The sequence below is a fragment of the Neodiprion fabricii genome, chromosome 5, assembly GCF_021155785.1.
Source record: "Neodiprion fabricii isolate iyNeoFabr1 chromosome 5, iyNeoFabr1.1, whole genome shotgun sequence".
In the NCBI taxonomy this organism is placed as follows: domain Eukaryota; kingdom Metazoa; phylum Arthropoda; class Insecta; order Hymenoptera; family Diprionidae; genus Neodiprion; species Neodiprion fabricii.
Genome location: NC_060243.1, coordinates 3,516,984 through 3,541,768, shown reverse-complemented (window position 1 = coordinate 3,541,768; position 24,785 = coordinate 3,516,984). Strand labels below are relative to the sequence as shown.

General features: G+C 36.9%; 3 protein-coding genes across 4 annotated transcripts; 1 reads left to right on the top strand and 2 right to left on the bottom strand.

Annotated features, from left to right (window-relative positions):
- Window positions 1-267: 267 nt before the first annotated feature.
- On the bottom strand, window positions 268-2,229 carry LOC124183244. Its single transcript, XM_046571482.1, has 3 exons — window positions 2,094-2,229; window positions 843-1,086; window positions 268-466 (listed from the first exon to the last, which is right to left on the bottom strand). The coding sequence occupies exons 1-3, from the start codon at window positions 2,227-2,229 to the stop codon at window positions 319-321; spliced, it is 528 nt and encodes a 175-aa protein (XP_046427438.1). The 3' UTR covers window positions 268-318.
- A 526-nt stretch (window positions 2,230-2,755) lies between these two features.
- Window positions 2,756-20,553, top strand: LOC124183789 (probable Rho GTPase-activating protein CG5521). Its single transcript, XM_046572776.1, has 30 exons — window positions 2,756-3,092; window positions 4,732-4,842; window positions 5,101-5,118; window positions 5,625-5,796; window positions 5,902-6,259; window positions 6,349-6,629; window positions 6,734-7,019; window positions 7,108-7,478; window positions 7,612-7,834; window positions 8,164-8,371; window positions 8,470-8,601; window positions 9,302-9,553; window positions 10,735-10,925; window positions 10,997-11,095; window positions 11,176-11,460; window positions 11,525-11,650; window positions 11,786-11,953; window positions 12,379-12,435; window positions 13,167-13,277; window positions 13,364-13,522; window positions 13,591-13,770; window positions 13,844-14,207; window positions 14,286-14,434; window positions 14,516-14,691; window positions 14,830-15,289; window positions 15,352-15,638; window positions 15,708-15,844; window positions 15,989-16,114; window positions 16,797-16,817; window positions 17,165-20,553. Exons 1-30 carry the CDS (start codon window positions 2,987-2,989, stop codon window positions 17,323-17,325), a joined length of 5,775 nt encoding a protein of 1,924 aa, XP_046428732.1. The 5' UTR covers window positions 2,756-2,986; the 3' UTR covers window positions 17,326-20,553.
- LOC124183791 (translation initiation factor IF-2, mitochondrial) lies at window positions 20,348-24,746 on the bottom strand. Of its 2 annotated transcripts, none has more exons than XM_046572783.1 (11): window positions 24,611-24,746; window positions 24,277-24,415; window positions 23,856-24,160; window positions 23,520-23,680; window positions 23,203-23,429; window positions 22,792-23,062; window positions 22,458-22,711; window positions 22,131-22,398; window positions 21,777-21,941; window positions 21,557-21,697; window positions 20,348-21,473 (listed from the first exon to the last, which is right to left on the bottom strand). In XM_046572783.1, the coding sequence occupies exons 1-11, from the start codon at window positions 24,700-24,702 to the stop codon at window positions 21,301-21,303; spliced, it is 2,196 nt and encodes a 731-aa protein (XP_046428739.1). In that variant the 5' UTR covers window positions 24,703-24,746; the 3' UTR covers window positions 20,348-21,300. The 2 variants fall into 2 exon arrangements, with proteins under 2 accessions (XP_046428739.1, XP_046428740.1); XM_046572784.1 differs by lacking the exon at window positions 24,611-24,746 and adding an exon at window positions 24,486-24,606.
- Window positions 24,747-24,785: the final 39 nt, after the last annotated feature.

The following is a 24,785-nucleotide window of genomic DNA, read 5'->3' as shown; positions in this document are numbered from 1 at the left end:
TTCATCGGATTATCCGCAATGATCGGGAACGAAAATCGCCCCATGCAAGCAGCTTATATGGTATATAATATGTAGACCTATAAATAATTTACACGATTCTAAATAGTTTATCACAGACGTACGATGGAATTCGTTGTTTCTGTATTCAAGAGACGGACAATCCGCCGTAAACAGAATCAATATCTTAAAACGAACAATTTATAGATTAATACGAGTGTGCCTGATCGACGTGGAAACGGGAAACTGAACTCAACCACACTTCCACACTGAAATTTCTACCGTCGAGACAAACTATGTCGAATACAACGTAATCCATCATCACGGAATCAAATGTTGATACTTCGCGGGTTTCTCGTAAGCGGGTTTCGATTTCTGGTGCTTGACGCGTTCTTGAAAGGCCTTCAAGTCCGCGGTCAGTTCCTGGTAAGACGGCGGCACGGAATCGGCAAATTCGGGCTCTACCTCCCTAATTATAGTGTAAAAACAATTGTGATCACAAGCAGTTATAACACAGAAAGCGACGGAATGATGTACGAACCGAAATATTTATAAATAAGTAATTAAGTAACATACGGAATAAGTATAAATATAGACACACAAAACATACACATGTCAACCCGTAAAGTAATAACTTGCCATCGGAATAAAACTTTTGTAGAAACAAAAAAAAAACAAAAAAAAACGACTCCATTCACACAAGCATATAGCTGCTCAGGTACGGAGAACTGAGGATAACATCGAACAAAAAAACATGCACATTTTACATACAAAAAGCAAAAACGATCTTTGAATAAATCTATATACAAATCTCACTGATAATCGAAATGGAAAACCTGACTCACATGTTTTGCTCCTCGCGAACGCAGCGTTTGCAGGTGTTACTGGCTGCCAAGGCGACTCGGTCCAGTCCCAGCTCCTTCAGGATCCTCAATTCATCGAACCAAATCCTCCTCCTTTGCGGCGATTCGGAACCGGCACAAACTCCCGAACTGTTGTCATCGCATCCTGGAATCGTCGAATCAAGGCACTTGTCGCACCGAACTGACGAGTCCTTCGACCAATTCACTCGCGACTCATGGCCATTGCCTGCCGACAAATTTTACCATGTATGTTCGCAGCTTACTTCAAGGCGCTCGAATTAAGCATTGATCAACTGAAAACTCCGCACTATAAGCACTAATGTATTCTTATCGCGGCGTTTTATTTCGTGTTACAAGTAAACGTTACACATTCCTGCCCGAATTTAACGATTCAGCCAACTCTCGCGTGCTTTAACAAGGGTTTTTTCTTTCAATTAAAGCTTGGTTGTCGAACGAAGATCGAACTGAGCTAACAAACCGACAATTGAACGACGAATACTACCACATCCCGCGCTCTGTTCAATTGTTTTTAAAACCATCGACATTATCTGCGTATAGATTTAAACTTGCAGTCGCGATTCGAACCGGAAGTGCATTGAATAACGAAGATTGTTGCGTCGGAGGGGTGAAATAATAGAAATATGTCGAAATAAATATACCCTCGGATTATTACTTGTTTATAAAAGCGCAAATTCGTTGGAAAGGGAGATTTGAGTCACGGTGTTTACGGAGCGACGCCTTTAGTTTCTTTTGTTTTTTTTTTTTTACATAAAATCGATCTATAATCGCAATATGCGGCTTCGATAATCCGTCGATATGACGAAAATAATAGATTTTTTTTACTAGGTTAATACTACTTAATAAAAATGTATGATTTGTTTTCGTTCACCGAAAACATTGTACTCAAAATACAGGCGTGTCATGTATTTTCTACGGAACCTGCAACTGCAAGCCATTCTTTAATCATGCAAATCATCGGATGGATTCAACGAATACAATTAGCGTTAACGTTTTATTCGTTTGGCTGCAGGTTACCCCTACCTTAGCATGTACGTTATATGTCGTTTAAGAAAAATTTAACTATCTGTTAAAGTAGATCGGGAAGCAATTAATGAAAATACTTCTTACGCAAACACGCCGATCAGGACCATCTAGCTTTCATAGTCAGACCTGTCTCGAATGCGGAGAATTCTCGTCAACGCTGTTCTATCACCTAGGGGTTAAACAGCGTACCCTGAGCCGGCCGAAGGGGAACCAGTTCTTTCTGACAGTCGATAAACTCCCAAAAAGACTTTATCTTCGCTCGACGACTCTTACCGCCGCCCCTAGTAAAATCTAGCTCGATACCGGCCACCTCTCTTCCCGCCATGTCGCTTCTCGGTCATTCTCTGTCCGTTTGTTGCTCGCTTTGCGCTTGTTTCTTCTCGCAGTGACCACGGAGTACGAAACTACTAGTCAGCCTTCGATGGGCAAACTTCGTTACTTTTAAACTTGTCTTACTAGTTGTGGCGTCGACCGTTGTGGCGCTAGCTTCGTTCCCATGCAAATGGCGATATCAGGCGATCGAAATTTTGTCCGAGCCTGCCTCCTTCGCTCAGTTTTCGCTTCAGTGGGGCAGCAGTTGGCAGCAGTGAATTAAGTCGGCGCACCAAATTCAAACTCACATACTGCGGAACTGTTTCTACATTTTCCTGACACACATTGAAAAGGAAATTCGTGCTGCTAATGTGCGAGAGTTGAGATTGAATCAGTATTTAAAAAAATTTCAAAGATATCAGGTCGCAGCTGCTCGGTAATATTGAAAATCGGAGTAATCGGAGTGATCTAACGATCGGTGATGTCATTACCCTGCTTTGGGATCTGGCAAGTAGGTTCGCGGCGAGAATCAAGATGGCTGCCACGTGCGATTAACGATACATCGGACATCCGACTTGTGCAGTGTGCTCGGTCCGACACACTGACATTTGGTACATGTATTAGCTACTTTTTTATACCGATCCGTCAATCGTACTTCGGGGTGTTTTGTCGGGGTAATTATCATTGCGTGTAACTGATGAGGAATATTTCCAATCCGCTCGATGATAGTATCTCTCCGCGAGTCCGCCGGCGACTCGCATTGAACGACAATGTTCAGCAAAAAACTTCACGTAGACGTCAAAAAGTCAACACTCAAGATACAGGATGTAAAAAAGGACAGCGCTACGAGGTTTAAACATCTGAAAATCGTTCTTGGTGAGTATCTGGCATTTCCTACACTATGATAAATATCTTTTTACAAACCTCCCTGCCTGCTGTGTCAAATCAGATGGATACATTTGATTAACCAAAACACCTTTAGGTTCCAGTAACCAACAGGGTGTTATTTCACATTCTCTCTTTCTCTCTTCCCCCCCCCCCCCCTCCCTCCCTCTCTTCCACATCTATTTGAAGAGAGACTTCTGTTGGTCTTTACACCTACGCGATTTTCATCACAAATACCTGTTTTCTTTACGCATAGTTGAAATCACATTTGTTGTTGTAGAATAAGGGATAGTTGTCGAAGCCTTTAACGTCAGCGAAGACACGTCGCGACGCAACTCAGACCCTGATCTGCATTCCATTAATATCGGTGTATCACATGGTCCGATTTGATCTGAGATTTGCATCTTTGAGTAAACACATAAAACGATCTGTCCTGTCCATATTTGGCATTGACTGACACGATTGCATGTAAATATTAGTTTTGTACAACAAGAGAAAGGTTCTATATATTATTCTCAATCTTCTCTTATTCTGAAATACAAAAAGTTGTTGATGTAAATAAAAATTTGCAAGTTCCTTTTGTATTTAATTACCTATATTAACAGAATCCTTGATATTGATATTTGGTCAGGATCCTTGGAGAAATACAAAATATTTTGCAGTAAATGTATTTACTTGAAATTACTTGGTGTTTATTATCATATTATACATTCTTATGTTGTTCTGCATTTCATGTTAGATCGGATTATTCCATAACAGAAAAATTACCGATTCTTTTCTTCGATTGCATGCTATAATTTTATAGTAAGTTTAAAATGGTTTCATTTATTCGTATCAAGTCAAACTGTCAACAAACAAGTCAACTGATTATTTTTCTTTGCAAGGTAAACATGAAATCTGAGCAATTGAAACAGAGTCCAAACGTACACGAATGAATTTTTGAATAAATTTCTCATCAATTATTCCACCAGGCAGATGTGGAATATTTAGTAATCTGTAAATGATGGCTCTTCTAGTCTGACAAAACATTGTATAGGATATGTAATTTTTATTCATTTTTCCTGGTCCTGAAATTTTTACTATCGGCAAATTGCTAGATACAAGCACTTGCTGCCAGTGTGAATGGCAATAATAAAAAATGCCTAGAATAAATAAAACACCTCTGCGTAGTCCTGAGGCAGTTGTGGTCAAACGACATTATAGTAACTGGTTGGTATCTAATCACCGGACCACATTACCAAGCTGACCACACAGCTTGGTTCGGCCTCCATCTGGAGCTAAAATTACTCTTCACTGTTAAAAACAGATAATTGCATATCAATAATTTTCTCAGTCCGAACCGTCTTGCTGCAGAATTTCCTCGTTTAATTATTTTTATGTTACATCCGCAAGACTTTCTTTTCTCATATCATGATGTTATCAAATCGTTTCAATAAGTTAATCCCAAGTTCTTCTCCACGAACAACAATCTGTTTGCCCAGTTGTAAGTCTCTAGTATTTTATTTTTCCGATGCAAAACATTAGAAAACAAAGGATGTTTTTACCTTGACGATATCAAGGACTTGTAATTTTTTCTCAGAAAAGTCGAGCGTCTCATTACACTCTTTTTTTCTTTCACTGTATTTTACAGAAAACGTAGACACGGATGAAGCGAAGGGTTTCTTCGAGGGGAATTTCAGTCATGTATACTTCATACTGTATGACGGCTTTGTTTCCGCGGAAGCAAATTTACGCCAGCGTGGTAAGTTTTCTAAACTTTTTTTATTCCACAATGTTATGCGCCGTTTACTGCAAAAAGATATACACATATGTATGGAAACATTCTTTATATAAACAAATACATCAATGACAACATTGGTTTCATCAATGGGCATTTGTTAATTAATTTATTGTTGCCTGTTGTTATATTGTCACAATCATTAATTCTGTGTATTCGATAAACTGTGTACTGATGACAATTGTTTTTCTCTATTTTCCCCCTCTATCACTTTGCTGACAGAACTTTCCTTTCACCTCGGTAAGTGAAACATTTTTGCCGAGCATGCAAAATACCTTGCATATATATATATATATATATATTTATATACTTTTTTTCGCAGTCGATCAGGTCGTAGAACTTAGAATTGTGTATGAAATTTATATGTAACGCACTGCACAATGGGATGAACTATTCTTTTATAAAAATATCTCTGAATTCTCCTACTTTCTATAGCTCAATTATGTAATAACTGTAATACTCTCAAATATGTTGCTATTCGATCGTTCGTTTTTTTTTTTTTTTTCCATTTGTTTGCACTTCTAATACAGATTTCCATCGTCGCTAATAAGTTGCATGATCAAATATGAGATTGCACGGAAACGGCAGAAACGATTCCCCTTTCAAAAATGACCCATCTGAGAAAGCGATGACTTGATAGATTGATGGCATGATTTTCTGTGTGTTGAAAAATAAACGATATAAATCGGGAGATACAAAGACGTTTTAGAATTGACCTGTAAATATAGTTTTTTTTCTGCAAACAGTTCACAAGGCGCACAGAGAAGAGCTGGAACAGGTGTTACAGCTTTTGGAAAAGATACTGACACTCCTTCCTGAGCTTCTGAATCGAAGATGGCAGTGCCACAGCCTTGCCAGGATATTGAGGAAACTTTTACATCCAGGAAACAGCTGGAAATTACGTCGTCAAGCCATAAGGTTTTGCAAAATTTTATGGTCCCATTGAAATATTCTGATTTGCTTCCTGTTTATTACTTTCGCAACAATTACGGATCCTCAAATTCTGTTCATTTATCGCTGCAGATACTTCATACTCTGGTACCAAGCGCTCGGCGACAATGCTCCGGAACACATACATCAAATGTTCGCCTGTCTGGTACCCGGCTTTCCACCAAGTCAGGCATCGCCCTATAAGCTTGAGCGTAAGTCGGATAACAAAAAAGATAAGCCAACGAAATCAGCGAGCTACGATGACAAGGAAAAGAGAGAATTCTATGACACGCAATTGGGACAAAGCATTTTCCATGACACCGGGGTAACTCAAGGACCCATCAGTCTGGTTGATGGCGGGCCAATTTTACCGCCGCAGAGCGGGGAAAAACCACTGGACCACGAAACCGTGCGGTTTCTCGAAGCTCTACTTGACTTTATGGTTAGCCAGGTATATGATCGTGGATAAATATACAATTGGAACCCTATTCTGTCGCCCATCGTTTTTAATTTTCTTTTTTCTTCTTCCTATGACTACAGGTTGTCAAGGTCGAATGGCGAGACAAACACGCCAGACAACACAAGGCGTTTCAATTTCTACTGGAACGATTTAAGGCAACTTACTTGCGATACATCTGCCCAGAGTTTAACGACAATTTTTCACTGTACAAACCGAATTTAGAGCTTCCTGGAATGAGGAAACCTTCACCTAATCAAGGCCAGGACGTTTACACACTCTGCAAAGTTACGCTTATCAAATGGGTCGCTAAATATACTCATGTCACGAAGAAGGACGGTCTATTGTTGCAGCCTTCACCAAAGTAGGAAACAACGAATGACTGTTACTTATTATTACATGTGTAAAAATATTTCTTTTTTTTTTTCGATCCTCTAAGGAACTGATCAATTGTTTTTATCTCATCAGCACGACAACTAGTGATGAAAATCCAGAACCAGAACTTCGGCGTGTATCCGTTATCCAGAATTCAACGGATCCAAATACTTTGTCTCCCGAAGTTGCTTCCCAGCATGAAAACCAGGAGGATAACACTGTGCTGGCCACTAATCTAGTCCGAGAAGTCTTCTACGGGAACCGAGACAATGTTAATTTCGTTCACGAACTTTACAGACAAGCATTTCTACTAGATTTCACTCACGCTGGTGCTATAAGAAAGGCTATTGCTGTTTACAAAGACTGGATACAAATGAATGTAAGCTATTTTGTTGAAAGCTAGTGGAACTTGAATTGATTGCTTCGAATTGTAGTATAGAATTTAATTCGTCAACTATTATCGTCAGGAACTTCCATCATTCATGCTAGAGCCCTTGGAGAGTCATAAGGACAGAGAAATTGAAGATCAAGTGAAGAGGGAGGCTTTAATTAACGATCGAAGTCCACCGGAAAGCTACAGACAGACTAGACTGAGAAACGATTCGTATCTTGGAGCTATTCACAGGGAAAATTTGTTTGTGAGGGCTGGATTGCAAAATGTTTTACAAGTTTTTGTAACACAAGCTTCAAACGTATTTTTCTTAGAAACGCCAGGGGGTAATGCGTCCGCAACTCTGTTAGAGGAACAAACTGATAGCTGTAAACGTGTGCTAAATGTTTATCGCCACGTCGTTATGCAAGTCAGACTTGAACCCGCCACCTGGGAACAATTACTTCGGTGAATATTTGTTTCAGTACACAAATTGACACACGCCATAACTTTTTCGTGCTTGTAATCTAAACTCATGATTTATTACTATCGACAAACCTTTGGAATTTTGCATTTCATTCTTTTAATTGTTATTTTTCAGAGTATTACTACAGATAACATCTTTGGTACTAAGCGACAAAACATCGCGTAGAAAACAACAAGAAAGTATCGGCGGTAAATTGGCGCCGGCGATATTTCAGACTCTGATAGTAACTTGGATCAAAGCTAATTTAAACGTTGTTATATCTACTCAGCTTTGGGACCAATTTCTCGCCGTTTTAACTTCCCTAACCCAATGGGAAGAGCTGATTCGTGAATGGGCTGTAAGTTGCGAACTTGACACAACACACACCCTCCACTAAAGTCCCAAAGTGGTTTGAATTAGTATTTTATTTTTATTTTTTGTTTTGGATCACTCAGTCACGCATGTAAAAAAAAATATCAGTATTCGACACTGGTTGCAGATAATTTATAGGGAAAAAATATTCAATTAACATTAGTACCATTTAAAACTGTAGAGGTAACTTATTACTTATCCTTAATACATGGGAAAAAAAATCCCATTACCTGAAGTGTTTACAAATTTAAAAAATCTCAAACTGCTTCGAACAGAATAATTCGTAAAATTTCAATTCCGTAATATGATTTGCAGAAAACTTTAGACACTCTAACCAGAGTTTTAGCAAGACATGTGTACAATCTTGATCTCAATGATCTACCACTGGATCGGCTTAGTGAGCAAAAGTCAAAGAAAAGACGAGGTATCGGCAGCCGTGCCGCTTCAACGGGATGTGTTCAGCCCCAAAGGAGAGGAAGTGTTGATCATGAAACTGGGGCAACCATGAAGGACAGTGTTACTGGTGATTAAAAATATGCGTAGACCATTTCGACCATTTTAAAAGCCTAAACTATTCGGTGTAATCCAATTTCAACTCAAGCTTTCTCTCAAACCTCGCAGATCATCCACTGCGCGACCCTAGAAAATTCCGTCCGCTTCCGAGAAGCGCTAGCGATAACACAATATACAATGGGAAAGGAAAAATGAAGCTGCACAGACATCGCACTCACACTATACATTCCGGAGTTCCTGGTAAGTTGTATGATCACTGGTTAAATTTGTCGGTAGGCTTGATGATTCGCTGATGTTTTTTTCTTTGTTGTGAGTCTACAATCTAATCGCCATCGTGTTCATACTCATATTCAAACATGGATGCATATAAAACAGCCATTTTGTTGACCCTGGTCTATTTATTACCTTTATTCTTATTTTATTTTTATCATCGTAAATATTATTATTATTATTGTTTATTTCCCGCTTTTTCGGTGTGTCATCATCACTGGGATAAAAATAATCGACTCTTGTGTCAAACCTCCTTCATCGGATACAGCACAGTTTTAAATCGATTTTCACTTACGTTTATTTATCATATCAGTCATCGCCATTTCAATTATTCAAGCAGTGTTTGTTGGTGACAGTAAAAAATGTTGTTTTTTGAAACTCTAATGCACAATTTTTTTCAATTACGTATCTGTCCGCTAAAGTGTCCAATGCCTCTGCTCTAAAATTAATCTCACGTTGAGTTTAAGTAATAAAATGGATAATTATCCAATGGTGGTATATGGGACAGCAAAAGTGAAAATATTGACTGTGAATTGAATAGACTCGCATTAATTCGGTACTTGCGATTAACGAATCGTGGTGATATTGTAGAAGAAAAAGTAGGCACATCGCAATTTCTGATTGCGGTATATACGATCATTGTGAACTAAGCGTGAATTTCCTCGGGCAGTACTCCCCTTGTCAATAGAGCAAGATATGGCAAGGCTATTGTCCACTACTGCTACGACTACAACGGGTAACGAGCCTGCAACAACAGTATCAAAAATGTTACCAAGCAGACGCACTAAGTCATTGGACAGCGTCGTTGTCGTCGACAGCGAACCTCCATCTCCGCGCTGTCCTTCGCCTACACCCAGCAGTGGCGTCGATAGCAACAAGGATAGTCCAATACAGATAGAAAATATTGATGGGAACAGCATTGGTGAGTAGTAACAGCATCCCCAGAATATGAAAAACAAACTGCACGGTAATTTTAAAATGGCAGTGAATTGAGAATTGTAAAAAAATGATTATTCTTTCTATCTCACTTACCGAGATTAGAGTATTTTAAGATATAAAATAAGCGTTGCTGTACACGTTTAAGCGCAGTTTGAATCGACAATATTTTTCTCCAAATATTCAATAAGCAACAATTTTCTTATCGATTTGAAATTGTAAATACAGTCTGCAGACGAATAATTCGACGTATGTAACGATTTACCTAAAAATCATGCGTACAATTTTTTGGTAATTTCATATTACTCTGCTTGATGGATTTTTAGGAATTTCTGCAAAATGTTTACACATAACGTCGTAAATACATGTAGTAATTTAATAGCCGCATTAGCACGCTCCGATAAAATACCACATGGCTTAATTCTGATAACTACTTTACGGCAGGTTCATTTACTATTAAACATCAACATGGTACTGAGTGAAATTGTGTTACTGGGAATTACAAGCCTTGAAATTAGAAATTTAAACAAGAAAGTACATACAAATGGCTTATTGCCAAACGCAGGAAGAATTCAATGTTTCCTTTTGATTGTACTAAACCTCTTAGTTAAAGCAAACTGGAAGTGACGCTTGACTGAAGATGGTGTTTTTATAAATTCTACTTATTCATTCACTTACGCAACTGTAAGAGGGAACTTAACATTTAGATCATTCACTCTTACTTCTTTGATAGCTTGATCAATTCGTGCATCTAGAATCTTTCTACTTTATTGCTTGGACAACAACAATGCCTTTTTCGCTTAAAAAATTACTCAAGGGTAAGAAGTTTTTTACGTTTGTCCTTTCGTCTGTTTTAGTCTCTCTCTTTTTCTCTCTCGCTCTGTCTCTCTGCCATATTCGATTTGCTCAATACATTGGCTAATTTTTAGTTGCTATTACTGGGAAATCGTGTTTATCATTATCGCTTTTGAAAAAAATTTTATTATAAAATATACATTTCGTATTCTTCAAACAGCCCTCAAGGAAATATATATTTTATTTCTGATTATGTGAATTCGAAAGAGAGAAAAAAAACACGGTACAAGTTCTTGACCTACGATACTAAAGTATTGCTTGAAAATTGAATTTCGAAACACTTCGGTTTAACATTCTATTATTGTTGTTCAGATACAAGCGATGTATCGGAAAGACGATCAGTTATGGCTGGAGGCGGAGTTCCTGGTTGGCTTCCAGACGTCGCTGTAGCTTTGTGGCGACGAATGCTATCAGCATTGGGCGATGTTAACAATATTCAAGACCCAGCTCTTCACGGACAAGTTATGGACTACCTTGTCCAGCTGACTCACACACTGATAAAAGTGAGTTTCACAGTTATAGACTCGTTTTCAAGCACCCGGCTAATTATTTCAATAATTTATCTTCACTTCAGATTCGTTTAAACCAAGGAGTGTCCGGCGACAATCAAGGCACACCTCCTGTACCAGACTTAATTCCACCATTGACTATAATCGCTCCCTGGTGCTTCAAGGTGCGACAAATTATTCACTATTCTTGTCCCTTTACTCTGCAAAAGCAACTAAATTGTCTTGTTATTCTGCTCATTTGCAGGCGATACAGTTGCCGCAACAGTATGAAGTTGGAAGACTAGCCGCATATCGTTTGATTTGTCTTCTCACTGTTCAACCCATGGACATATCTCTTCCCAAGCCACATTTAACGCTATTTTACCGCGCTGTACACAACGGAATAGTCAGCAATAACACCAAGGTTCTTCACGCTCTTGTAAAGTACACAGGACCCAGATTATTCAGTCTCAATCTGCCTGGTTCCAGTTTACTAATTCTTGACTACATCCACGCAGCTAACGTCATACTCAACAGCAACGACGTTGAGGTGAGACTCGTCGTAACTTTATTGCTGTTAGTCAGTGTATAATAAACTTTTGGCTCATTTACAGGCGCCCAGAACAGAAGCTGTTTCCATATTGGGATCGCTGCTCTCACTACCAGCTACAGTTGCTAAACTTCCAGTATTACAGCCCTCTGGAAGCGATATCGTAACAGTAACGTGCCCCGATGCGAAGGTAAGGAAAATGTCTTGACAAGTTTTCTGGAAAGCCAAAGTTTAAAGTTTCAAGATTATATTTCTTTAATACCGCGTAAGGTCTAACAACGATTGTTCAAAGAATGAGATAATATCATGTTTTAAACTCGAAAAGGAGCACATCGTGACGATCCTGATTAGGAGTTGTCGCAGAGAACCAACGGGTGTGGCAAGGTGTGTCGCACTTTCCAGCATCGGCATGTTTGTCTACAGAGAATTGTCCCATAAAACGCAACATGCCAGAGTGCCAGAAGCTGTTACGGTGCTTCTTCTAGGCCTGAGGGTGAGTTGAATCAGATTCAACGGACAATGATCAATCTATGCATGTTGTAATTTCGTTTGAGCGCAGAAGTATATAAGTATATATTTTTTTTACAAAGCTGAAGTGGTGATAGTAGTTTGAATCTTCGACAATTTATTTTCTTTTCAATTCCATTTTCAATATATCTTATGATATTATATTTCAAAGTAGTATAAATTTTATTATTTATTAACGAAACGACACATTTGGTATTTGGTCGATTGAGCCACTCAAGCATGATTTAGTAAAGCAATATACACATATACGGCACAATGCTTAAGGCGCGTAACAAAGCTGCATGTTATAATACACATATTGTTGAATAACTCAATATCGGAGGTGATTTAGATGCTGCAGCTATTGTAGCGATTAGTATTGTTGTTATTTCTGTTGGGTCTGGTTGACAGAGGTTGCAGGTTGCTGGGCAGCGAAAGGATGGGATGAATTTTCCCCTGCTAGACAAGGTAGTCTCTCTCTTGGTCGCTCCTACAAACTTACTCCCAAGTCTTTATTGTTCATCTTGAACTATTTCAGTGTCCGTCCAACATTTGTCATTTCAATTGTCCACGCCCGACGTTCTGAAGCCTAAATCGTTGTCTGTTTCATCCCGCAAAGAAAGATCAAATTGTATAAAGCGACGTCGAACACGTTACAGAAGAGAATACGGTTAGAAGTTAGAATCGACATTTAATTGATCATTTTCAGCGTACACCGAAAATCAACTAGTGATTGGCTATGTTAATACTGACTTTGATTGACTCATGCTTTTGTACACAGAACGAACACTATGAAGTACCTACCACAATGTCGTTCATGTACGCTTATTTGTTTCGCATGATCTATTGCACACTTCATTACACTATGTTTTTGTTTAAATGCAGGAATCAAGCTTTCCAAATTAAAGAAGTACCAACAATGATCGTGTACAGAAATGATTATACAGCTAAATGATAGACCACTGGTATCTCAAAACTTTTATTTTAGGGGAAAGCGAGGGTCCAGTAAAATGTTTTTCATTTTTCAACATCAGAGCTTACAGCTTACTACTTAAAAAAATTAGACCTCTGAGCAATTTATTGTCCTATGAAATGTTTTGCCTCTGTCCAAAAGTATCGATCGCTTTGTCCCAATGCCTCACATGACGGTAATAGTCTGACATAATTTTTACATGTACTGATATTAAAGTCTATTTCAGGCAACTCACGCGACAGTTAGTCAAGTTGCTTGTGATGCTCTTCTGTTACTCTGCGACCAAGCAGATGTACTGTTGGAACTTTATCCAAACATTCCAGCCAAAATTATTCAGGTTCGTTTTTGTTCCACTACAAAAGCACAGCTAGTACTTCCCTCAATTTCCTTATTGTCTTCAATCTTTCATTTCACAATTTCCAGGTTCTAGCAGAGACTCTTGGTCGCATGACTGGTCGTGAAAGGCGAAGCGCTTTGGCAACTTCGATGCTGTTTTGCCTCGGCGAATGGGCTATGCAGCTGGGACCGTCTGTACTACTACAACCATTCCATGGAAAGCCGTTGCTTCTAACATTATTTACAGTATGTAACCGGGTGATTTCCCTCCCCGCAAAGTATTGCGAAACATTTCTAATCAGCAATGTTTTCAGGTATTAGACAACATTATGCATAACAAAATTAGCAAAGATTTACAAGACTCGGCAAAGTGTTACCAGCCTGACTCCGACGATTTTGATCCTGATATTTCTCTAGACAATTTAGTCGACGATACTGGTATGAAATCACCGAGGCGTGGAAACGTTCAATCAGTTCAGCTGGCTGCTCAAATGGTTAGCTTTCGTTTCACTATGTACAATTAATCAAATGAATTTCGCAGTATATATATCATCCTTTATTCTCCAGGTGTTGATGCACCTAGTAAATCATCTCGGACATTTTCCAATGGGCATTGGTGCCGCTCGTCTTTCATCTCTTGTAGTCGAGCTTGACGACATTCCTGGAATAGACAGCGACGAACTGTCTTCGGCTGTTTTCCAAGTTCCAAACGTCCAGCTCTTGATGCTATCGAATTCAATAATACTTTCTTTAGTCGAATTAGCAGCGCTGGATGCGCCTGGCGGCGGAGTCACCGCTGGCTTGACAACTGCTCCATCAACGGTACGAGTTCTGCTTCGAGATTTGGCCGGCAAGGCTTCATGGGATAGTTCCATTCTCTACAGTCAACCCTTCGTTGACGACGACTTACCTCCACCCTTTGGAAAGCCAGGTAAATCGCTATCTCTTGAATTTTTTGAATTACATTTTATTGAAACTGTTTCTAACTGAGGATAAATCCTGGCTACAGTCGATTGGTCCTCGAAATTACGCAGAGAAGATCTGAGCAGCGTACTGCCAGCGCAAAGCAGTCCTCCTCAACACACCATGAGACACAGAGAGCCGCACATTCTTCCCACGTTTGCGAATGCTGCCAGTGACATGGATAATCTTGATGATGTTTGTTACATTTCGTTGTAATTCACTTTTATCTTACCGCGATCATAAGTGATACTAGTGGACTTTATTTTTCTGTTCTAGCTCCTGCAATACATAGGCCACACCAGCCCTGAAGTATTAACGAATCCAGAAATAGCACTTAACGCTCCTGCAAATTCGCCACAAGGGCCTCAACTTGAAAGTGAAACTATTGCTTCTATTTTAGGGCAAAGAAATATGGAGAGAGATCACATTAACAACTGGAATCAGCATATCAGGTGAGTTGTTATATACTAAAAATGTCGAAAATCTATTCTGATGACACATATTTTAATTTTAATAAGATAGATTTCAATTTAATCAAATCTGGAATAGATTCAAAACAAAATTATTTTACTAAATCTTTCATTCTGTAGCATGTGTGCAGCGGCAATTAGTCCTCCATCCTGTCGTCCACCGCCCGCACCATTTCATCACTGTCGCCTTCTGTTTTCGCATCTCGGTCTGTCAGGCTGGGAGCAGAGACGAAAATTACACTTGCTTTCTAAAAATGAGAAGCTATTGAGAGAGTTGAGAAATTTGGACAGTCAGCGTTCCAGAGAGACCCATAAAATGGCAGTTATCTACGTCAGCCAGGGCCAAGAGGACAAGAATTCTATATTAAATAACGTAACAGCTAGCAAAGAGTATGAAAACTTTGTGGCTAGGCTCGCGTGGGAGATAGAATTGGAATCTCATACTGGTTTTCTCGGTGGCTTGGTTCCTGGAAAAGCTAGCGGCGTTACTGCTCCTTATTTTGCAACATCCTTCACCGAGGTTATCTTCCATGTCGCTACTAGAATGCCTTCCGACAGCCCAGAGAGTCTTCTGCAAAAGGTGCGTAGCTACAGTAAATTCAAAAAGACAACGAATATAACACAGGCATTGGATTATTTCAGACAAGGCATCTTGGTAACGACGAAATTCACATTGTGTGGTCTGAACATTGGAGAGATTATCGCAGGGATATTATACCCACAGAGTTTTGCGACGTCTTGATAGTCATTTATCCCTTGCCTAACAAACTATTTAGAATTCAAATATCAAGGAAGACAGAAATCCCATTTTTTGGACCACTGTTCGATGAATCAATTGTAGAAGATGCAGTTCTACCCGGATTGGTCAGAGCAACCGCACTTGCCGCCAGCAGAGCTAAAAGATCAACCCTGACGCTGTACCAGCATTAGTAAGTTAAAAAGATTGAAATTTCAGCAGTAAAAATTTGTTGAAAACTTTTCTTCTTCTCTATCTTTAGTTACGAGGAAAGAGCAAGGTCTCTCGATACTGTGGTAAGAAATCACAAGGAAGCTACAACTTTTGAGGAGTTTGCGGCAAATGTTTACTCCCCTGTTCAGCCACCAAGTCCTTTCAGCTGCACATCTTCTGTTTCCGGTATGATATAGAGTTTAGAAAAACCTATAGTCACAGTCGTTACTAGATTTAGAAGAATCATATAATGATAGTTTCTCATGTACTGTTGTTTTATTAGTTTGATTAGGTGTAGTGATGCAGGTTTTATGGTTTATCGTTATCAAGGTTCTATGACGAGCGTACAGTCAACCGCTTCTTCGAATCTTGCGGCAGCTCTTATCGACTCGCATCACGGAAGACCTAGTCTTCGGAGTAGTTCAGCAGCCAGCAGCGACAATAGAGCAAACAGAGGTGACTAACCCAGTCCACTAACCCCCACCCAACCCTGTAACATGATCCGACAAGTTAGTATTATTGATTTTTTTTTCAATTATTCCTGTGACGTTCTGTTGTATCCTGTATGAGGTGGTGCTATTTTGTGTATCTTCTTTTCAAATGTCGTACTATCACTTCCCATCCATACACTCTCACACACACACACGTACGTACTATCTTACTTCAAAATAACTTTCCTTTACTATTTAAGATCTACTCTGATGATAGCCTATATTTGAAACATACTTACCACAAAATGAACCTTTAAACTTACGTGTAATAAAACAAGGAAACAAACAATCTTTCCCGACGCCTAAAGCTAAGACAAATTTTGCACGTAATGTTGGTATTACGAGTAGAAATTAGACCGTGTATACGAAATTATAGTTGTAAAAAAGCACGAATGCAATGTAATACAATATTAGAAAATTTATTGCACGAACAAAAAGTTGATGTTCAAATTCGTTTACAGTACTCACGTAGTTCAAAGTAAAAAGAAAATTTGAACGAAAAAAATCTAGTTCCGAACCATGTTAATCTTCTGTAGCAACCCTATAGTTTATTTCTGAATTGTTCTTCATAAAACCTACTGTGGTAAATATATATATATATATATATATATATATACGTTTTTATAACTATAATTCTCTTTCGACAGTCTTGCATAATCTATTGCGAGGTAATTTTCCGCCTTTTGTGTCTATAGCTAGCAATTAGCTCTATTAGCTCATCACATCACTGACATCTCTTTTTACATGTACGGTGTTATATTCATAGATATGAAAATCCATTAAAAATAGTCAATTTAATTTTTTTTTTCTTTTATTACTCACAACTAGAAGGAGCAGAAAAAAAACTGTTTCTCTTGAGATAATCATATTGTCATTGGCTGAAAAAAATTACCGAGTTCGAGTTATACTCTAATTAGATGGACAAAAAATAGTCAGAATAAAAAAGACTCGAAAGATTTTTCTCAGCCAACGATGAACTATTAAATGTGACGAACAAAACTTGCGTCGGTTTCAGTATCAGATGGAAGCAGAGTATGGTTTAGCAGCGATACAACAGATACCTCAACGCTGCATGGAATCTCGCCGAGACCAGTGAAAAGAATGTCTTTCAAAACTGGCCCAAAACACAAAGGAACATCTCAGGCTACACCACCGGATAGTCCTAGATACAAATAGCAGAGTAGTAACACCATTTCGTTGTATATTTGCGAAGTATTATGTTTCTTTTTTACAATTTAAAAATTTGCAACCGTCATGCTGATGGTTTAGTAAAGATCGGTGGAAATGTTCTGGTCAACTCACTGAATGAAATATTCATTATTAGATTAGGGTGAAAAGTTATGCACAACATTATGTTTTCATTACTTTCTCTTCTTTCTGTTGTAAATTAATTTTTTAATAACAGTAGAGGACAACATTGTTTATTTATACCAATTAACGATTATGCGTTTTTCGTAAGATCAAATTATTAATATTACGTTTTTATTTATTAATAATTATGATTGTAAATAATAATAAAAGTAATGATAATAATAGTTATAGAAAGCTGCAAACATCTCTAATGCAAGATTTAGGTAATGGGATTTTAGAATATTTGGATAAATATTATACTAACAATTATAATGATAACGAGAAATCAAAGATTATTGTCAGCGTTGCATCATTGGCATTTTCCATAAAAGGAATAACCCAAAAAAAAAATGCATAAAAGCTGCGCAACGTTTATCTATATAGACGTATAGAAAGTTGGATAATACATAAAATCGGAATGATTTAAACTAATTTACCCAGCAAAGTTTGTATATTTTACTTATATAAAATAATTCGTAGGGGTTTTTTTTTTAAATTTTTTTTTATTTGCTTCAAACGAATAAATGGATATGTAACAATTAGGCGGTGCTACCTCATTATGTGCGAGAGTAACTTATTTATATCTTCTTGCATCGAGCATAATAATAGTAAATACAACTGTTTGCTTTGTCAAGCTTTATAACACTATATTCCAGAATTTTATAATGTCCTATTTGAACGTGTTTCCTAAACCGAATTTGAGCTACCATTTGTACTTTGGGGAATTAAGATGATCCCCCTTTAAAAAAATATTTTCAATTTTTCCGTCCTTAGATTTAATTTCTTATATTATATTATAAATATTGTTATATGTCTAGTCTATCTGTATTAAATTTCATAGTACTAAATTATATAGAACCATATATACACACATATATTATTTAATCATCTGCATTAAGCGTTATAATTTGAGAATTGGATATTAGTTAACACAGTCCAAATGTTGGGCAATATTGTATCATCGGAGAGTTTAAACTGATTTTGTTCGTTGATTGAAATAACTGTATTTATTTTAAGCAACTTTCAACGTAATTAGACTCACCTTTAATATCCTTAATCATGCAGTCAGTGCCCTAACGATAATCAAATTCCAATCTAAGTATTACCAATTACAGAATATTTTCTTCATCAAGCTTTTCCATACTGTGTATAAAGTATATCTCATCAGTTACATTTCTTGGCCTGAAATCCACTTTATTTCAAAATTATCTATGTACTGAGTTGTACAATTTAACTAAATTTCAGTATATTACTTGACACATTCGTAAAGCTTTATTTCCGCAATTTTGTCGTTATTCATTCCGAGCAAACTAATAATGGCTTTACATTAGTTATATACAAAAATAGGAATTATTCGCTATGCAACAGAAGAAGAAACCCGCTTTTAAATACCCTGATAAAAAAGTTGATGAAACGTGCTAGATGTTAGTCAGTATTTACACTCCAGAAAATAAAATATATGGAAAACACAAAATATTTCACTATAAAATTATTTGTTGCGTATGTATGATATGATATACATACCTTCATATCTATATTACATGTAAATCGTAGTTGGATACGAATATTACATACTCGATTAGTAACATTGTTATAAATGCATTTAAAATTAACAAAAGTATCACATGACTTCAATGCTACATCAGATTGCATTATCATAAATCATTTATTATATGGATACACTTCTATAAACGTCTTACCAAACTCGATGAACGCTTTTGTTAACAGTACGTTACTGAACACTACGACCAGAGCATATACACATAAACAAGATCTTAAAATTTCAACAAAGGTCAAATTGATGCATCTGTAACATAAAGACAATCTAGAATTATTCGTCATATTTTTACAGAAATAGATACATATACTTCGGATATTTGTTATCGAATTATGACATAGTAAAGGATGATATAAATATTTACTTTTTAAAACAAAAGTATGAAACAAGCAGATTCCTCACTATCGGCAGTAAATCTTGTTCACGATACGATAATAATCCAATTAGAAGTCAAATTATTCCAGTTCACTATAACTAACATGTATGCAATCGGTCAGTTCAAACTTTAGTTTGAAGTTATACCTGTCATTTTCACTCCGTTACTTAATGGAAATTCAAACTACTACAGGACTCATAACTAACTTGCTATGAATTATATCTGTACAATTACCCGTTATCGCGCTTGGACTTTCTTGAGATTTATCTAGGTTGAGACAAAATAACTTTCGTTAATAATCTATAAATTAAATATAGTATAGCAACATAAAGAAGAGTCGACTGGATGTTGTATTTATTGTACATAGGTAAAGGTATATATTTTACCCTATAATTTCATTGATATTGTAATCTTGTTGTTATATTGCTTAAAGTGACGAAATACTTACTAAACGATGATAACAGAAACATATTTGAATTTACGTCAACTATAAACGTTATAATTATATATGTCAAGTTACTTACGTTATTTCGCAATAGTTATTTAATTTTTCTATCTTTTACTTCTTACAATAATTATCAACATGCAATAATAATCAATACAAAGAATAATAGAGCAACGTGCGTTTCTTTAAGAGTTTAAATAGTATTATTTATTGATAGATATATACATTTTCTTAGGTGCTTACAACTAAGGATCTTTTTTTGTAACGTAATTTGATTTGGCGGTATTAAAATCCAAGTAAATAATGTAACAGTATTACTTTGATTCAATTATGGATTTTTCTTTAAAATTTAACACATCAGCATACTTATTTTCAATAAAAAAAAATTACAACACTTGACGATACTTACAATTAGGTACACTGCTATTGTACATCAGTACTGCAGAGCTTTCTTGATTTTTTTAACCAATTGGATGAACAATCGTACTAAATTATGAAATGTATGGTATGCATACGTTTTGGAAAAAAGACACTTAACGATATTTGACTATATTTTTATATTTTTATAACGTTCGATGACAGCCAATTGATTTTAAAGTTAAAAATACTCTGTAGTACATGTATACAGTAGGCATGGGGCTATAAAGTGTAGTTATCTTGATTTGAGTTCTAACACAGACCAATAAAAAAATCGGAAATCAAAAAAAAGTGGATTACAAATATTGATACACCTCACGGTTGTTATAAATAGTTGTAGAGAAATCAAATGTTCACGCTAAAATGAAAATGACAGTAGTCACTAGTGCTCTAAAAAAACTTCCAGTATCTGAAACGTAAGTGTCCAAATTGGTGCGCAAACTGTATTCTCTATTTCGATCATTTACTTGACTGGGTTCACTTGATTAATTTAGAGTTAATGAACTTATCTGGTTGTCATTTCAAGATTTCATCTTGCATATTTATGTTTCATCAGCAAGTCTTGTTTCGATACATTTGCTATCGTTGCATCTAATATAATCTATAATGAATATCTAATCCAATCTATTTAAATATCCTATTAAATTATAATTATTTCTGCACAATAGTATCTAATGATGTTATTAACGTGTATATTTCGAATAAAATATGCAAATCATATTTCTTTACTTTTTAAATGTAATATTGGTTCTATTTTTCATCAATTCATCTTCAGAACAGATTTGTGAATAAATCTGTACATGATTTCATTTTGCAACCCTAAGTAATATTCTTTATCTAACAAAACAATTGAATGAATCAATACAAAACTTTTTAAATTGGCCTAGGTCGTTTGAGAAAAAGAATCCATAGTTTTTCCAGCATATGTACATCGTTTATTCGTTTTATACAACAAATTTTTAAATCATAATTAGTTACCAACAATACGTCTTTACAGTGTATAATTTAAAATCCAGGATCCCATTCGCATTTCTGCTCTTCGTCAACCAAATTGTAGCAAACCAGGGTATCACCAGGCTGAAATTTAACCTCAGGATCCTTCAGTCTGAGACCGCATTCCACCCCATTTTTAATGGTTTCAACTTCAGACTTGATATGCCTTAACGATTCTACCGGACCTGTAAATCAAGATATCTGAGTAGCCTAATTTTCTAATAGATTTCCTAACTTACAAACTGATGAATATGTGTATATTTCTCACCTGAGTGAATCACTTCCTTTCCACGCACTAATTTGAATAATGCAGATTTTTTTAGCATTCCTTTTACGCATCGACATCCAGCTACGTAAGCTGTTTTCTTTCTCTCAGATATCTCAAATTGTTGCAAAACATTTGCTTCACCTAAATTAACAAACTTTTTTTATCAATATTTTCGAACTTTATTCACCCAAAATGAAAATTTTTATCGATAATAACACACCAAGAATATCTTCTCGTTGAACCACGGGAAGCTTTCTACTTATTTCATCTTTTAAATCGTCGATTAGTTTGTAGATGACGTTAAATGGCCGGATCTGGACACCATTCTCCTTCGCTAGAATTCCAACTTTACCTGGTGTCTCAACGTTGAAGCTGTATATTATAGCTGGAATGTAATACGAGCAACTAACGATTGACATTGCAAATAGTGAGTATATTAAATTTTGTATCATACTTTTCACAAAGATTCGATTTTGTTTTTTTCTTTAAAAAATCCCTGGCTGTCCTCTACCATTTCTGTGATGTAAAATTTTTTAACGATTTTTCTTAATGTCCAGGAAGAGTAATCACTCACCGTTAAATGCATCCGCTAAATCAATATCGGTCTCTGTGACGTTTCCAACACCGTAATGAATTAGGTTAAGCTGGCACGCGTTTGTGCTAGAGTAAGTATCCAGTACGTCTAATATAGCTTCAACAGATCCACCAACATCGCCTTTGATGATGACGTTAACCTTGAGCGATCCGTCATCGCGAGGTTTTTCCTTTTGTCGCGGACCGGTCGCTCTCATTTTATATCTTATTCCCAACGCTCTTTTTTTCAATAAATTTTCTCTGTATTCCTAAAATCACAAACTGTTGAACAAAGATTTTGCCGTAGATTTTATAGGATTTAACTTACAACAAGGTGTTGCTGGTGTCTTTCCTCTGCAGCTTTCGCGTGCTCCTTGGCTTTCTTCTCAAACTCCTGACTCATCCTGTACTTGATTACATCTTTTGCTCTCTTTTCGCTTTCAACTTCAAGTATCTCATCCCCAGCAACTGGCATCTCGCGCCATCCAATGACCTGCACAGCATCGGACAACTTACCTTCCATCACAGGTTTACCATCTTCATTAAACATTGATCTAACTTTGGCCCAGGCTTTTCCACACACTAAATAAATAATTTTTGTATGATAGATCCACTTTGAAGGAACTGCCACTCAATTATAGAAAAATCTTTTGTTGCAGTACCGAGAATAGATCCTTTTCTGAGGGTTCCACGCTGAATCAATACAGTTGCAAGCTTCCCACGTCCTGGATCATTGGATGCCTCAATTACAACTGCTTCCACAAGACCTGTAGGATCTCCCTGGAGACTCATCACTTCTGCTTGCGCTGCGATTGCTTCAGTCAGGTTGGTCAAATTAATTTTTTTCAGCGCTGAAATATTTATGCTCTGTACGTCTCCACCTAGATCTTCTACTTGTATGCCATTTTGTGCCAGCATTGCCTTTGTCCGTTCCTAAAAACGAGAAGATTAAATCATCCGTTATTAATGGATACCAGTGAATGCATTTCCAATTTGGCGATACTAACATACGGTTAATTAATTTTGTGTGTGACAAACACTAAGAAGTTGCTTCGTTTACAACGTTCACCTACAATATCAGCATCTGGCTTATCAATCTTGTTTATTGCTACGATTATCGGCACTTTAGCGTCCTTTGCCATTCGAATGCTCTGAATTGTTTGTTCCATCACTCCATCATCCGCGGCTACCACTAGAATAACAATATCTGTAACATGTGCACCTCTAGCTCTCATTGCGCTGAATGCCGCGTGTCCAGGAGTGTCCAAAAAAGTTATCCTTTCATTGGTGTCAAGGGTAACTGAAATGAGAATCACGATAAGTCTTACAAACAGAAACATGACAGTATAATCTTTGCACTCAATGAGACTTGAAATGTACAAGTCCTCACCATTAAATGCTCCAATGTGTTGAGTTATCCCACCAAACTCAGAGTCCACAACTGCTGTGCTACGCAGCGAGTCTAAGAGTGTTGTTTTTCCATGGTCAACGTGGCCCATGACTGTAACTACTGGATGACGTTTTATCAGAACAGCCGGGTCTGGTGGAGGCCTGAATAATGCGACTGCTTACAAATCACATTTAATTCATAACGCGATCTATGCAGCAGACTCTCAAAGATTTTTGAATGAAGAGTCAGGCAAAACCATTTAATTACAAGAAGCTTTGGTATGGAAATGAAATTATTTTATTCATATTCTATTGCTAACATATATTGGATATTTACCGCCTTAGTGCATCCTTATTGGTGTCATCAGCAGACTCTGTATTTTCACTGGGTTGCGATACGCATTCAACTTTTCTACCAAATATTTTAATGATTTCTCGGATTTCTTTCATATCATCTATAACAGAGTTGCGGTTTTTATAGAATCTATTACCACCCGTAAATTCCATAGCCTCAAATACTAAGCTTATATCCTTTTCTGCAGCTTGCGCCACTTCTGCGACAGTCATATTCTTCCATATTTTTACTGCCTCTAGCTGTTGCGTTTTCGATTTTGAAGGGTATAGAATAGGGCGTATCGATCTCTGTAATTTTATAATTACTCCTTCAGAGTCAATCATGAAATTTGAGATATACAAAGACCACGAACTAGGTATCACAATTATTTAGACTCTCAATATTTATTTAATAAATAACATACCGCATCCACAGCTTTTTTACGTCTACACCATATAGTTGCATGAAATAACTGGCGTTGATCCCAAGTTATTGTCAATCCTTGATTAATATTAATTCCAATGACTTTATCTTTAGTTATGTCGTATAATCTTCGATAAAAACTGTAAAAGAAAGAAGCAACATTTAAAAGTTACAGATTTGTAGGCTAGGTGTGTTTAGGTTAGGTCTTACGTGAGTTGATAATTAAAACGTGTAGAGGTACAATTGTCAAGTATAAGCATAGTGAAGTAAAAATCATAGAAAATAACTATCTTTACGTTATGTTCATTCTAATTATCAACAAATAAAAGTCTCACATTGGTTTCATTTGCTTCCGAATTACAAGGGCCGCCATACTTGACATAACACACTTTTTCGGATTGAACGCAGAACCAGCAGCCAATAACATCGCAGCTTTTTCGAAGCGCGAGTTCCACCGCGCTGAAGACGAAACAATGTTCAATACCGTTGCCGCGCCGCGCTGTAAATGCG

Bases quoted from the DNA above. Each gene is read 5' to 3' on its own strand.
- LOC124183244 (XM_046571482.1), bottom strand. From the start codon at position 2,229: ATGGCGGGAAGAGAGGTGGCCGGTATCGAGCTAGATTTTACTAGGGGC. The intron at 1,087-2,093 runs GTACGCTGTTTA...ATTTGTCGGCAG, and splicing joins TCCCCTTCGGCCGGCTCAGG to GCAATGGCCATGAGTCGCGA. The intron at 467-842 runs GTGAGTCAGGTT...CACTATAATTAG, and splicing joins GTTCGCGAGGAGCAAAACAT to GGAGGTAGAGCCCGAATTTG.
- LOC124183789 (XM_046572776.1), top strand. From the start codon at position 2,987: ATGTTCAGCAAAAAACTTCACGTAGACGTCAAAAAGTCAACACTCAAG. The intron at 15,639-15,707 runs GTAAGTTAAAAA...CTCTATCTTTAG, and splicing joins CTGACGCTGTACCAGCATTA to TTACGAGGAAAGAGCAAGGT. The intron at 15,845-15,988 runs GTATGATATAGA...ATCGTTATCAAG, and splicing joins CTGCACATCTTCTGTTTCCG to GTTCTATGACGAGCGTACAG.
- LOC124183791 (XM_046572783.1), bottom strand. From the start codon at position 24,702: ATGTTATTGGCTGCTGGTTCTGCGTTCAATCCGAAAAAGTGTGTTATG. The intron at 24,161-24,276 runs GTATGTTATTTA...ATAAAATTACAG, and splicing joins GTAAAAAAGCTGTGGATGCG to AGATCGATACGCCCTATTCT. The intron at 21,474-21,556 runs GTGAGAAATATA...CTTGATTTACAG, and splicing joins AAAGGAAGTGATTCACTCAG to GTCCGGTAGAATCGTTAAGG.